Source organism: Symphodus melops (genome assembly GCF_947650265.1).
Source record: "Symphodus melops genome assembly, chromosome: 19".
NCBI lineage: Eukaryota > Metazoa > Chordata > Actinopteri > Labriformes > Labridae > Symphodus > Symphodus melops.
The window spans coordinates 11,410,303-11,424,622 of NC_136709.1; the positions used below are offsets into that span (position 1 = coordinate 11,410,303).

Consider the following 14,320-nt stretch of genomic DNA (forward strand, 5'->3'; position numbering starts at 1 on the left):
AATCCCACCCAGGAGTGTGTGTGCGTGTGTTTGTGTGTGCGTGTGTTTGTGCGTGCGTGTGTGTGTGTGTGTGTGTCGGCTCAGTGCGGAGTCATGAAAGTGTTTGTAAACAACTCTGTCAGAAGGTAACTTATTAGCCGCTCTGATGTGGTCGGCTGTGTTTCTCTCTCGCGCGTGTCAGCAGCAGATGGTCAGTGTGTAAATCTGTGTTGTGATGTTTGTCAGTGTTCATGTTGTATGTGAGGGCAGATAATTTGGGATTATTTGGGTTTAGGTGTTACCTAGCTAGCCAACTAGCAAGCATGCCCAGCTACAAGGCTAGCCTGACGTTTGCCGGCTATGCTAATGCTGTTTGGTTTTCTGGTAGGAGTGGTTTAATCTCCAGGCTAACTGTGCTAGTCGGCTAGTTAGCTGAGTGTCATGCCTTTGTCTTTGCAGCAGTAGTAAACAGGATGACAGATTGGTTTTATCAAACATGGCTAATGGTAGCTATTGATTAGCAAGTCGTTGACATGCTAACCGTTATTTCGCAAGTGCGTTTGGAAGTGTATGCTCACGATAACAACAACAACGGTAGTGTATCTGCTATTACTAGGCTAGTGAATTCATCCCTCATGAATTGAAGCATTAATGGAGCTTGTTGATTTGGACTGTGTTGTAAACATGTTTGTGTAAAGCCTCATGTGGTCTCAGATTACAAAGTAGGCACCATATGTTTGTCTGTCTACAGGAGCAAACTGGAGTCGGACGCGGACCCTTTCCCCCACATATCCCTGAGTGTCAACACATCCTCTGAAGTGTCCCTACTTTTTGGATATGAAGGGTGTTTGAGCACACTCACTGTCAGTGTCTTTAAGCCCACAGGATGACACAACACCAGTGACTACATCGAAGTTGTTGAAATAGAGTTAAAGCGTTCTGGTTGCAGGAACATCAAGATCCCTTTCATTACCTGAGCCCTGCTCACCTGCTGAGTTAAGATGCCTTGGCCATTTTCTGAGTCTATCAAGAAGCGGGCATGCAGGTACCTCTTGCACCGGTACCTTGGCAACTTTCTGCAGGAAAAGCTAAGCTTGGATCAGCTCAGTTTAGATCTTTATCAAGGCACGGGGTCACTTGCACAAGTGCCATTGGATAAATGGGTACGTGAAGAAAATAGAGCACATTAATGTTTTTGTGTGATGTGCAAAATATGCCTAAACTAAAGAGAAGCTTCATACTTATTTCTTGTTCCTCAGTCCCTCAATGAGCTCCTCGAGACAGCAGATGCCCCTTTTGAGGTAATCGCAGGGTTCATCCAGACAATCTCTCTTACTGTCCCATGGGCAGCCCTGCTGCAGGAAAACTGCGCCTTAGAAGTCAAGGGTTTGGAGATGGTGCTCAGACCAAGACCACGAGTGGGTAAGGAGACTCTTTTTCACATCCAGCTAAGACATCATCTGTGAGAAATGTTGTTTTGTGTGAATAAATCAATTAATTAATTCAGTTGACAAGTAAATTTCTGTTTTTATTCTTTCAGCATCTGGTACTGAGCCAATGTATTGGTCCAGTTTCATGACCAGTAGCATGCAGCTTGCCAAAGAATGTCTTAGCCAGAAACTCACTGATGATATGGGAGAAAGCTTCCAGCCTTTTGAGGGGTTAGAGAAGTTTGCAGAAACTATAGAGACAGGTATAGTACGTTTGTTGAACCGGAATTACTTTTTACCAACATTAAAAAGAAGTGTGCCAGCCGAGTATTGTGTCTGATTTATTGTCCTTCAACGCACTTTCTGTCTTGCAGTTCTGAGAAGAGTTAAAGTGACTTTTTTGGATACTGTTCTCCGTGTCGAACACATTCCAGAAAATTCGAAAACCGGAATCGGTCTTGAGTTTCGAATCAACAAGTACGTTTTTGCTTTCAAAAGTGTTTTAATATATCTGCCATCACCCATGATGTTCTCTTTTTTTGAAATGTGTAATCTATAGTTGATCCAAAAGAAAATGGACTAAAGTGAAACTACTTGTTGCTCCCTCTTTGCTTTCAGGATTGTTTACTGCGATGAGACAGGTGAAGAGAGTTCAAATGTGAATGTGCACCAGCCAACAACATTTGCACATAAAAACTTGCAGATGGAAGGCATCACCGTGTTTTGGGATGAGTTTTCAGACGTGTCCCGTGTTGGCTGTAAATCCTCCCCCACTCAAACGGTTGGTGAAGCGTGTCATGAAAACTGTATCCAAACAAAGATGTAGGTGAAAGCCTTTAATAAAAATAAAAAAACACATCTCTTTTATATTACAGGAAACTGAGCCAAAACTCTCGCCGAGCTGGAATCCCAAAATAATATGTGAGCCTCACCCCCAGTTCACAGAGCCGGTGTCCTCCACAACGCCGTTTGAACCCGTACAGGTTGGGAGCCTTGGTGGTAAAATCGAGTTATCCCTCACTCTGAAGAACAACCTAGCTATGCCTGGAGCAAAGGTAAATGAACCCTCTCTTAAATAGGAAACTTGTTAGGAGCAAACGTTTGTGATTATTATTGATGATTACATTATGAACTACAGGTGATTGCTGTTACAAACAGTGTTTTGCACACTCTGTTTTCCAGCTGGATGTTGTTGGACATATTGATACACTTATTATTCTGCTGTCCCCACGGCAAGTTCATCTTCTCCTGGACTTGTTTGGAGCGTTCTCTGGTGGAGGTAAGCAACCTCTCTGATGATCGAGGAGGGTGAACATCTACAACATGTCAGGAAAACGTTTGTTATTTGGATAAAGACCAAATGGTCTTTTCTTCTTTTTGTAAAGCGGCACAGGAATGGGCAAAGGATAGAAAGAGCCGACCCATGCAGCAGGAGGATGAGTATCGACTCCACATGGAACTAAACCGCTGTCTGAAGAAGGATAGTGCTGTTCCAGGAACAGACCCTGACCTCTTCGAGAGCCAGACCACCAGAACTGTGTCCAGTCGAGGTTGGACTAAAACTAAAATCTACTAACTGACCTTTCTTAAAAATTTAGACGAGACAGTTGCATCAACTTGATGAAAATTCAACCTTGCTTTCTCCTTTTCTGAACATCTGTGGGTGGCGTAGACGACGTGTTCTTCTCCATGGCGGATATGGACATGTCTCATAGCTTGTCATCTCTGCCTCCTCTGGGTGAACCACCCACCGTTGACTTGGATTTGTCACTTAACAGCAACTACTCTGCCTCCCCGGGAGAATCTCCTTCTGGAAATGCAACAGTAAGTTCCCACCCGTTTGGTTTTTGGCATTAAGACACATGGAAAATGTAATGTGGGGGGAATGTTAAATCGGGAATCGTCCATTTACTCTATAAGACCATGCCATCCTCAGAAATGTGCAATCAAATGGATCCTTGTACAAAACGTGAGCTAAATAAATGTTTTTTTTAAGAAGGATTTTTGGGTTTTTGTGTCGGCTTTTCTAACTATCTCACTTCAAATCTATGTTTGCAGGCTCTGTGGGATGATTACATGGATGTACCTCGACAAAGAGAGAAGCAGACTAATGAAACTCCCTTCCCAGCGAGGGATTCACAACTCCCTCAAAAATTACTGAGACAGAATTGTAAGCATCACAATATATAAACCCACACATTTGACTGTAAATGCCCGTCCCTCTGTTTCCACTTAATTCAGAGAGGGAAACGATTGTGTGGCTTTCATTAGAAAAGAAGGGACAGCATCAGTATAACTCCTTGATAAGATCTGTGTTTGTAGTCTGAGAAATTATAATCAGTGCGGTTGACTGGTGTCAACCGCATTGCTCCATGAAAACACACAGTTCTTGTTCACACCTTGCACACCACAGTAACACAAAAGTGTATCTCAGTGCTGATCTGCGTTTGTGTTGTGTTTCAGCCCATCCATCTAAAACTCACGGTGATGAGTCGAGGCCAGAGCTGGTGCTCAAGCTGACTCTCAGCAGTCTGGCTGTCTCAGTCCTCCACATCGACCCGCTGCCACCACCAGACGCGGCTCCCAGTCCACTCGGCCCGATGGCTGCACACTTCTTCAGCATGGTGGGCCCAGGCGGCCTGGAACCTGCTGCTTTTATTAAGTCCCGGGCCGTGTTTAACCAGGCCTGCCCCCATGACCATCTCAGGTTAATTTTGTTTGTCTTAAATTCCTATTTAGCACGGTTACAATTGGTCTTATGGATCGTTGTATCTGTGTAATTTGCGATTTAACTTTTTAATGTGTCTGATCTGGGCTCATATTAACAGGTTTGTTGGCCAGGGCCTGAAGATAAACTACGAGCACTGTCAGGGATCCAGCCTGCGGACTTTCAGCACTGACGTCTCCCTTAACCAGATGGAGTTTCTGGAGTGTCTGTTCCCCTCAGAGACTGTCTTCGGTGGCTCCCAAAGAGGCATTCAGTACACTGAGGTCAGCATTTTAAGCCTGAGCTGAGCACATTGTGCACTGCACTTCTGTACTATTTAAAACCACATACAAATTCTGTAGCCTCTACATTGCTACTGGCACAACATTAGGAGTGTGTCTCATTAGCTCCTCTGTCGCACTTCAGCTCCTGACATTTGACACCCCATCCAATGCTGATGTACCGCTCACCACCTGCCTTCACCTGCTCTACAAACAGGCCGAGCGTAGAGGGCCTCAGGTAATGTATAGGTCTAATCTTCATCCACAGCAGTAACTCTTACACCTTCAATCTCATACTTATAACTCTACCTGTTGGTTCTCTGTACAGGGAGGCCAGGTTCGCCTCAGCACCATCCCCAGGAAAGCTGAGATCCAGGTGGAGCTGGGCCCCGTGCGCTCTGAGCTCGACATTAGCATCGTGGATCGACTGAACTCTTTACTGCAACCTCAGAAGCTGGCAACGACAGAGTTGATGGCTTCCCATCTGTACACATCATATAATAAACATGTCAGCTTGGTAAAGGAATCCTAAGATTTTAAGAAATTTCAGTCTCATATAAAATATTAAATACTGATTTAAAATGCTGCCAAAGAAATTACTATCAGACTTATATACATTGCCACCGTCTCATACCTAAAAAAAAAAAAAAAAAGCAACAATAAATGTGTGTATGTTCTCTAAATATGAGTTTTTTTAAAACTTGTTTCACAGCATAAGGCCTTTACAGAGGTCTTTCTTGATGACAGCCATACTCCAACCAACTGTCACATATTGCTGACTGTCAGCGCCCCGATGCTCGGCCTCGCAGTCCGCTTCCCCATCCCTGACCTGCGCTCGGATCAGGAGAGAGGGCCCTGGTTCAAGAAGTCTTTGCAGAAGGAAGTTCTCATCCTGGAGCTGGAGGACCTGGAAATGAAAACAGAGTTCATGGGTGGCAGCTCACCGGACCAAACCAAGATGGAGCTGACCTTCAGGGAGCTAATTGGTATGTTAACTAAAGGGGGGAAAAACTTTCCTTGCATCATTTTAATCATTGCCCTAATTTTTTTGTTGTTGTTGCCTCGCACAGGTAAGTTTCAGGAGGAGCCCGATCAGCAAGCTGCCCGTTTCCTCAGAGTATCACACACCATGGATGGAGAAATGACAACATCTGAAAGTGTCAAATTTGATTGGCCGAGGTAAGCTCAACAAACCGAACTCCAAGTGATCTCGACTTTAGCATCATCTCTCAGTGATATTTCAACTCTCTGAGCAGGGTCGTGCTGAAGATGAACCCCACCGCAGTCCACTCGATTCTTGAGCGGGTGACGGCTGAAGATGACGAGGGGGCCGAGGACCATTCTCTGGAAGAGGAGGAGGAGGAAGGAGCCGCTCATTCACTGAAGGATGTGTGTGACTTTGGGAAACCGGAACCATCACCCTTTTCATCACGAAGGGTTATGTATGAGAATGAAGAGGTAAGGAAACGCATCAATCAAAATTTTTCACATCAGGAAAATGCTATGTTTATGTTTAAGAACGTATCTTGGTGCTGAATTGCCACATATATTTTATAAAACAAAAAATGTTTTATCCACTGGAGCCAAAAACTCTTTAAAGGACCAGTATGCAACTCTGACACCAAGCATCTAAAATCTGCATTCTAATTCAAATCACTGAAGAGTGCGGTCTCCCCTTCCTCCCTAGAGCCGACGTGCTCGCATGTTGTCATTAAGCTTCATTTTGTGCTCCTTTATTTCTTCATCTCACACATTGATCCTATTTTTCCCTCGTTACTGATCGTGGAGCATATCGAGGGCTTTTTACAGTCGGTCAGCTAGAATCAGTCAGATCTGAACCAGGTCGCTCGCACGCTTCCACCACTGGCAATCAAAGGGGCGGGCTGCAAAATGGAAGCGTGGGGGGGAGCGGTACAATCACCTGCCTTCTCTGGTCAAAACTAAAAACCATTCAGCACCAGAATTAGGACATGCTGTCTGCTGCACTGTTGACAGAGAAGCCATCACTTCAACATAGTGTGTTTCCTTAATGTCTGATGATATAGTAAGGTCTTTTTATGGTTTAATTCAATAGATGTCTTATAGATGTTTTATCTTTATTTGCTTAATTGTCGAATTGATTTTTCAACTGACAGATGAATATGTGCAGGTGCACAGATTTGCATTCAGAAGAGGTGTTTTCTCCGGCTGATGTGTTACGATGTGCGACGGATGCATCAATATGCAAATAAGCTCCACGAGCGCTGCTTTGCATCCCTAACCCGGCAGCGCAGATGGTGATGAGCGTCTGTTATGACAGTCTTCTTTCTTGTGCGTGTTTTTGATTCTAGATGGTTATTCCTGGCGATGTCGCAGAGATGACCGAGTTTCAGGAAAAAACCATGAACAACTCTCGCTTAATTCTTGAGTTGTGTTTCCCCAATGTGCAGTTAGTTCTTCCCAACAAGTCTTTCTATGAAAAACTACACAACAGGTATGGAATTCTTTTGCATGTAACGTACTACTGTTCAGGTAGACTTTAACCAGGTGCCTTTCATTTCAAGCCTCTTTTGTTCCTTACATCAAATGTATGTTCTGCATTTCAAGGATAAACAATGACCTGCTGCTGTGGGAGCCCACTGCTCCTTCTCCAGTCGAGACGGTGGAAAGCATGCCCTATGGAGTCGGACTCTCTGTTGCCAGTCAGCTGATCAACACTTACTCTAAAGACAGCTTCAGCCAGTTCCGCTCCACTGGTCCCGAGGGTGAGGCTGCTGAAAACGCTTCCCATATGCCGGACTCTTATTAGTGCGAATGTTTGTAGAGCAGTCACTTAAAAACTCAATAACATGCTTAATGCTGTGCTTTCAGATGAGACCAGTGGCTCTGAGGAGGAGACCATGCACTATTACTGTCCTGTGTCTGACCTCGGCCCCAGGTCTCGCAAGAAGAAAAAACCCAAAGCCCAATGTAAGACCTCTCAGAGCTTGTTCTCTGTCGTCCTCAGTGTCAATCATGGCCTTGTGGCTCTCCAAACTAATGCAAAGGTGAACTTACATCCTGTTTTTAATATCACACACTCTCTGCCAAGTTCTCAGCATGGACACTGGTTTAATGATGTTAGAATTAATTTCTGTTTTTTTTTTTTCTTAGAAGGAGGATAAAACTGTTCTGAAAAACAAACATGGCGAGTTCTGGCTGGAGGTGAAGAATGCTGTTCTCTTCAGTGTGACGCAGTACGAAGGCTATAAAGATCAACACTACATCTGCTTCCACACTAGTAATGTCTGCATGTATCATCAAGGTAAGCTGGCTGCACTTATTCACTTAATTTAAGTTGTTTTTACGTGATATCTGGTAATGTGTCCTTAAAACGTATTCAATACTATTGTGTGACTACATGATTTTTACCTGCCTGCCGTAGTGACACTCCTGCCCACATACCTTCTTTACTGAAGTCTTGCTCTATTATTCTGTTCAGGACTTCTGGATGGAGTCACATCCGCATCAGAAATGAAGTTACCGTACAGGACACATCCACACTGGTTAGAGCCAACTATCTACCAATCAGAGACGTGTCCTGAGAGATCCTCGACACCCTCTGAGAGCATCGGTCTGGAGGCCCGCAGCATGGTGTCTGTCGCTGTCAAAATCTCATCACAGAACGCAGAACGCAATGTCAAGGTAGAGTAAATGAAATCACTGACAGGTAAACATGAGGTATGATCATTCTCCCCACAGAGCAGTTTTCTTAAAGTAGATTAACCCTGTGACCCCTCGGAGTGACTCTGACCAGGACTCTCATTCTATTTTTATTGAATTCATACAGTGCAAATGATTCAACATACAGCAACATGCATCTATGTAAATGTGCCTGAATTATCACAAAAGCTACATTTCATCCTTTGGCAGAAAATTGCATAGTGATAGTTTTGTATACAAAATGGACACATTGGTTACAAAAGAAATAACAGACTAAAAGGATCTTGTTAAAAATGCAGGATGAGCCAGTAGCCCAGGCAGTGGGTTGAGAAGCAGAGACATTATTATTGATGAGTACATGACTGGTGTGGTGTTTAAAAAAAAAAAAAAAAAAAAAAGGTTGGTTCAGTGTCAAACTGCTTAGATGCATATTTCTCTTGTAGAGCACAGCTCGCTGTTTTTCATTGACTTCAAACCTCAACAGACCATTATGAGACCAGATGGCTGTTTTCAAATGGAAGGCCTTTATATTTGAGTGATTTAATCTACAACCCAAATTCTGAGTCTCATGCGTTCTTATACCCATGAGAAAGCAGTCACTGGTCAACTGACATGCACCAGAATATACATCTGTTTTTAACAGCATAAGGCCAAGCATGTCCTGTATATCACAGATGTTGTGTCCAGAGTTTATCAGGCAGCTCGATGTGTTTCTTTTCGTGCAGGAGTTTCTGGTTGCTGTTGGAGTGAGAGGAGCCACACTCCAGCACAGAGTGGTCCCTCCCAGCCTGGGCTGGTATGACCAGGTACGAGCAACCGCTTACCTGTCTCTCTTATAGAATCTCTTTGAGTCATTTGTCTTCACATCAATGTTCACAGGGAAATATAACGTGATAAAATCATATAATTGTAATCTATATGCAACAGATTGTTGACTTTCTGAATGTTTCGGATGAGCCTGTATTGGGTTACGCCCCTCCCACGTCCGTCACCACTCTTCATTTACACCTGTGGAGCTGCTCCCTGGACTACAGGTAGAGTCCACTTCAGACCTCCCTTTAACCCAAGAATCCTTTATTTGTTTGTGTGTATTCAACTGTGGCATGTCTCTTTCTCTTGAGCAGACCCCTTTACCTGCCACTCAGATCGCTGCTGGTCGTTGAGACTTTCAGCATCTCCAGCAGTGTCTCATTAGACCTCTCTTCATCAACACTCAGGTATGAAGCGGCAGATGGTTTCTTTACTTTATTTAGAGATGTTAAAGTGGTCTTTGCTAAGCGTGATTTTTTTGTGTGCAGGATCATCTTGGATGAAGCAGCTCTGTTCCTCTCAGACAAGAGTAACGCCGTCTCCGTCAATCTAGCGCGCGGTAGGTTGACTTCAGTAATGGTTATGAAGGAAACTGCTCATAATGTTTACCTGTAGCTTTAAGCAGTTTTACTTTTTTTTGTAACAGACTATGTCCAAGTGGTCGACATGGGAACACTGGAATTGAGGATTACAGCTGTCAAACCTGGAGCGGATGGAAAATTGGTAAGCAGTACCTGTCCTTATATTAAAATCAGTGATTTAAACCGGATTTGAAACTGATTTCGTACCGTCTCTTTGGTTATAGTCAGAGCCCAGATTTGAGCTGAGATGCTCCAGTGACGTTATTCACATCAGAACGTGTTCGGACTCCTGCGCCGCCCTCATGAATCTTATCCAGTACGTCGCCAGCTATGGAGACCTACTGCCGCCTTCGGAGCCAGAGACCAAGCACAGCGGCACTACGCAGAAAACGAAGGTCAGCAGGGACACTAACATGAGCCAGAAGTATTAAAACACAGGTCATGCATGCTTAAATTGGGTTTGTTTGTTTGAACAGGTGGAGTTTCCAAGCAGGCCCACATCTCAGACCTTGCTTCTTGCTGAGACGGAACAGCAGATGTTGCAGGATCTGATGAGTGAAGCTATGGAGGAAATTGACGGGCAGCACGCTCCAGGGCTACAACAGAATGGTGGAGACTTATATTTTGGTATTGACAGACCTTTTAACTCAATAAATGATAAGATAACTTTCCCTAACTAGATTTCAACATTTTCCGCCTGTCTGTAGGTGCGCATGAGGAGCGGAATCATGACCAAGACCCGCCTCGCTCTGACCTGTTCTTGTTCCCAGATGAGAGTGGGAATGTCACCCAAGATTCAAGCCCCACCTACCCCATGCTGCACTCTCCTCTCATCACTCCTGTGCCTACCCTAGCCCAGGAGACGGATGACTTTTGTATCCTTGAGACACCGGGTTCAAGGGGAGAGGTCAGGATGGTCTCCTAATAATTTTTGCTAGCTATGTATATACAGTATATATATATATATATTTAAAAAAAGCTGAAGATAGATGTAAGCTCACTGTAACTGAAATGTGTTTCAGGATGTTGATCAGGAGCCAGTGGTGAAGAAGCTGACTTCAGAAGCTGTGGAAATCAAAGACAATCACTTCAGTCAGCCTCTGTATGGGAGTGACTCCAGTCGTGGAGCCGTGAACTTTCCGATCCCAGAGGTGCGATATCTCATCAAAGAGATCTCTATCATTTGGCACCTCTATGGGGGGAAAGACTTTGGGACTACTTTCACAGCGTCACCAGCTCGAAGCCACGGGTAAGTCATTGACTTTGTAACAGTGAAAACACTTTTTGGTGCAAATAGAGGAACAGCTTTTGTAAATGTGATATTTTCTGTTTTGCAGGACGACGCCGCACAGCTCTCCCTCTCAAACTCCAGTGAGGCAGGTCAAGACAACAGGACGCACAGGGGGAGGCAAAGGGAGGAACCCGGACGTCCTGATGGAGATACAGCTCAGCAAGGTAAAAGGTCCATACTGACACACTCCTACAGGTGACGTCCAAACATTGGGGCCTTTCTCTAACAAAATACTGCTTTACTCTCGTCTTCTCCTCAGTTGAGATTTCAGCATGAGGTATACCCGCAGACCCAAGTGGCTTCTGGGCCGGCGATGGATCATCCCGTTTCCCGGCAGGTGTTCGTTGTACAGGACTTGGAGATTCGTGACAGACTGGCTACCTCACAGATGAACAAGTTCCTCTACTTGTATTCAAGCAAGGAAATGCCCCGAAAAGCTCACTCTAACATGGTGAGGAAGAAAACACACTGGTGTCATGCTGTGAAGTCTTGGCCTGATGCAATATCTCACAAGCTGTGTGCTTTTGGATTTAGTTGACAGTTAAGGCGCTGCACATGTGTCCTGAGTCAGGCCAGGCTCCTCAGGAGTGCTGTTTGCGTGTTTCTTTGATGCCTCTTCGCCTAAATATCGATCAGGTAAGCAACTCTGATACAGTAGATGTTTCCAGGGTATGAAAGAAACCGGTGGACAAACACTTTAACATTATTTAACTGTGATTTGTTTTTCTGTAGGATGCACTTTTCTTCTTGAAGGACTTCTTTACTAGTCTTGCTACTGAAGTTGAGTTTTTTTCACCGCCGGCTCAAGAGGGTAACTTTCATTATCCATAAGTGACAGTAGCATAACCCCCACTTTCAGTTACGAGCTTCTGATTATATTTTCCTCCACAGCTGTCTGTGTTTCCACAAAGAAAGCGTCCGCTCCAGAGATCTCCTGCAGCTTCTCCAAGCACGCCGGCAGCAACCAGGACCCAGCCCCGATCATCTCAGTGCCCGCTCAGAGACGCCTGAGCCACAATGGATTCTCGATGCCAAGCAGGGAGGAAGGGAACGACATCGACACCTCTGCTGCTCCCTTTATAGATCAACCAATCTTCTTCAGGTCCGTGGAAAATTAACTAAAAATACAGTGAAATTCATTTGAAGGAATACTTTAAAAACTACAAGTCTGTTCTTTTGTTTCCTCTACAGGGAGTTTCGATTTACCTCTGAGGTTCCCATTCGCTTGGATTACCATGGAAAACACGTTTCAATGGAGCAGGTGCATATTCAGTCCACCTATGTATTAATCCCAAATTCTTTTTTTGTGTACTTTATGATCATGTTTGGACTGCTCTGTTTCAGGGGACCTTTGCAGGGATCATCATTGGCTTGACCCAGCTGAATTGTTCAGAGCTGAAACTGCGGCGCCTTTGCTATAGACAAGGGTGGGTAGTAATCTCTATTATGAGACAGTTCTGCCGATCTGTTGGTTTGTTATGTTAAATGGAGCCAATATTAGAGAACATGTATTTTTCATACCATAATAACACATCCCTAACAGTTTAATCCCTAAGAAACTTACACTTCTCCTCTGTTGTTTTAGATTATTAGGTGTGGATAAACTGTTTGCATATGCAATAAATGAGTGGCTAAATGACATAAAGAAGAACCAGCTTCCAGGGTTATTGGGTGGAGTTGGACCAATCCACTCTTTGGTACAACTAGGTGAGTCCTTGTTGTGTTACTTAAATGTCATTGTTTGCCTGATTTAGTTTCATAAGTGGTAACTTAACTTATAAACGTTTTTCGACTTTCTGTTCAGTTCAGGGATTCAGAGACTTGGTGTGGCTACCCATTGAGCAGTATAGGAAGGATGGTCGAATAGTCCGAGGATTTCAGCGCGGCACTGCCTCTTTTGGAACTTCTACTGCTATGGCTGCTCTGGAGCTCACCAACCGGATGGTGCGGACAATTCAGGTACGTTCATTTTTCAGTTGTTACCAAAAAGTCCTAAATTTCTATCAAAGCAGGCATAAAACCTATCCGTTGGTGTCTTGGTATTTATCAGGCGGCAGCAGAGACGGCGTACGACATGGTGTCTCCTGTTCCCGATGAGAGGGATATGAAGAGGATAAAACGGTTCTCCCATTACAGACTGGCTCATCAGCCTGTGGACCTGAGGGAAGGTGTAGCCAAAGCCTATACTGTGGTAAAAGAGGTAAAAAAAAAAAGAAAAACCTCCATAAAGCAATTTCAGTTTATGACAACAAAAGAGAGAGACTGTTAAATGAGGATGTTTTTCCTACAGGGGATCACAGACACGGCATTGACCATCTATGACACAGCCACTCGGGAGCACGAGCAGCGTGGGATGACGGGGGCAGTGGGTGGAGTTCTCCGCCAGCTCCCACCAGCAGTGGTCAAACCTCTCATAATGGCCACTGAGGCCACCTCCAATGTCCTGGGTGGGATGAGGAACCAGATTCACCCTGATGCACGACAGGAGGAGTCTCAAAAATGGAGGCAGGGTGAGGAGTGATTCTTGTTGCCACGTGGTTCCTCAAACCTTGACTGTTCAGGAGCCACAACAAGTAACGTTGGAATTTTCCTTCATGAAGACATCTCCGAGGTGCACTAAAGCCCTGGTGTAAATAAAACACTGTTCATCTTGTGGCAAAATTGAGCAACTGTGATTCAGCTTGTGTCAGTTCCCTCACAGTGCCTTCATGGTTATCAGCAATTACCCACTGTACGGCTGCTCAAAAGGATGTGTGAAGAGTGATGAAAATATGAGGCACATTTTGTCATGATGTGGAAAATGTTGAGCTGTGGGATAAACAATGTCATTACAGATTTAAATCCGAACAATGAGGGAATAGACTGCTCTTATGAGGCACAAACAATAGCTCCATTCTTAAACAGCAATGTTTACAGATTGTGTGTTGTTGCATTCTTTATCCTAATTGGTGTTAACAAAAACTTGATATTGTAGTTATAATAACCCATCATTTCTACAAACTGCACTATATGTGGACTTTGTTATTAATGTAAAAACAACTAATGTGTAACATTTCATGCAAATATGAGAACAAGTATAAAATGTGTTTTTGCTGTAAAGTTCTGCAATCGGCACTTTTCAAAGGCTGCTAATGTGTAAAGTAGCTTGTAAACTTCAAAACTGTTTCAAATCTTTAATTATGTCAGTTTGCTGCTCACGTCACGTTGTTGACATAAAAATGTCGACTTAAAATCTAGAAGTACAGTCTTAAAATACTTTTTAATTTTATGTTTTGAATATTGATAACTGGCTTGAAGGTGTTGCAGAAGTTTGGTTTGACCATTTGTTGTTTGTGTGGCCAGGATCATCTTTCTTGTACATAGGTGTAAAGTAAAAGTGATGAATTTGTATTAAAAAGCATGAAAGGGAAATAAAATCCATGAGAGATAAGTGTGGCTTGAAGAGGTGTCTACTTAAATAGCTTAAATGTACAAATGTGGGGAAATCCATTGTGTCATTGTTTGCTTCTAAAACAGCTTAAATACTTCTTTGTTGATTCTATAAGTGTCTTTGGAAAGTT

The 14,320-nt window shown here is 43.8% G+C and overlaps 1 protein-coding gene across 2 annotated transcripts; it reads left to right on the forward strand.

Moving 5' to 3' along the window:
• The first annotated feature begins 34 nt into the window (after positions 1 to 34).
• Positions 35 to 14,190, forward strand: atg2b (autophagy related 2B). Of its 2 annotated transcripts, none has more exons than XM_079370025.1 (43): positions 35 to 125; positions 731 to 1,142; positions 1,239 to 1,401; positions 1,520 to 1,672; positions 1,784 to 1,886; positions 2,028 to 2,190; positions 2,285 to 2,464; positions 2,592 to 2,688; positions 2,795 to 2,959; positions 3,082 to 3,233; positions 3,468 to 3,579; positions 3,873 to 4,116; positions 4,238 to 4,400; positions 4,543 to 4,635; positions 4,726 to 4,914; positions 5,110 to 5,383; positions 5,468 to 5,576; positions 5,654 to 5,855; positions 6,728 to 6,870; positions 6,984 to 7,141; positions 7,248 to 7,423; positions 7,530 to 7,680; positions 7,858 to 8,060; positions 8,804 to 8,884; positions 9,006 to 9,112; positions 9,203 to 9,295; positions 9,377 to 9,447; positions 9,535 to 9,611; positions 9,694 to 9,864; positions 9,946 to 10,078; positions 10,177 to 10,376; positions 10,492 to 10,718; positions 10,807 to 10,924; positions 11,020 to 11,211; positions 11,295 to 11,396; positions 11,493 to 11,571; positions 11,652 to 11,862; positions 11,952 to 12,021; positions 12,105 to 12,187; positions 12,346 to 12,467; positions 12,565 to 12,719; positions 12,811 to 12,960; positions 13,051 to 14,190. In XM_079370025.1, exons 2-43 carry the CDS (start codon positions 981 to 983, stop codon positions 13,279 to 13,281), a joined length of 6,228 nt encoding a protein of 2,075 aa, XP_079226151.1. In that variant the 5' UTR covers positions 35 to 125; positions 731 to 980; the 3' UTR covers positions 13,282 to 14,190. The 2 variants fall into 2 exon arrangements, with proteins under 2 accessions (XP_079226151.1, XP_079226150.1); XM_079370024.1 differs by having other exon boundaries at positions 70 to 190.
• Positions 14,191 to 14,320: the final 130 nt, after the last annotated feature.

What these genes read in the sequence shown, in the direction of transcription:
- atg2b (XM_079370025.1), top strand. Translation starts at nt 981, where the DNA reads ATGCCTTGGCCATTTTCTGAGTCTATCAAGAAGCGGGCATGCAGGTAC. An exon ending in ACGCAGAACGCAATGTCAAG is followed by an intron (nt 8,061 to 8,803) that starts GTAGAGTAAATG and finishes CTTTTCGTGCAG; the next exon opens with GAGTTTCTGGTTGCTGTTGG. An exon ending in CTCTCTTCATCAACACTCAG is followed by an intron (nt 9,296 to 9,376) that starts GTATGAAGCGGC and finishes TTTTGTGTGCAG; the next exon opens with GATCATCTTGGATGAAGCAG.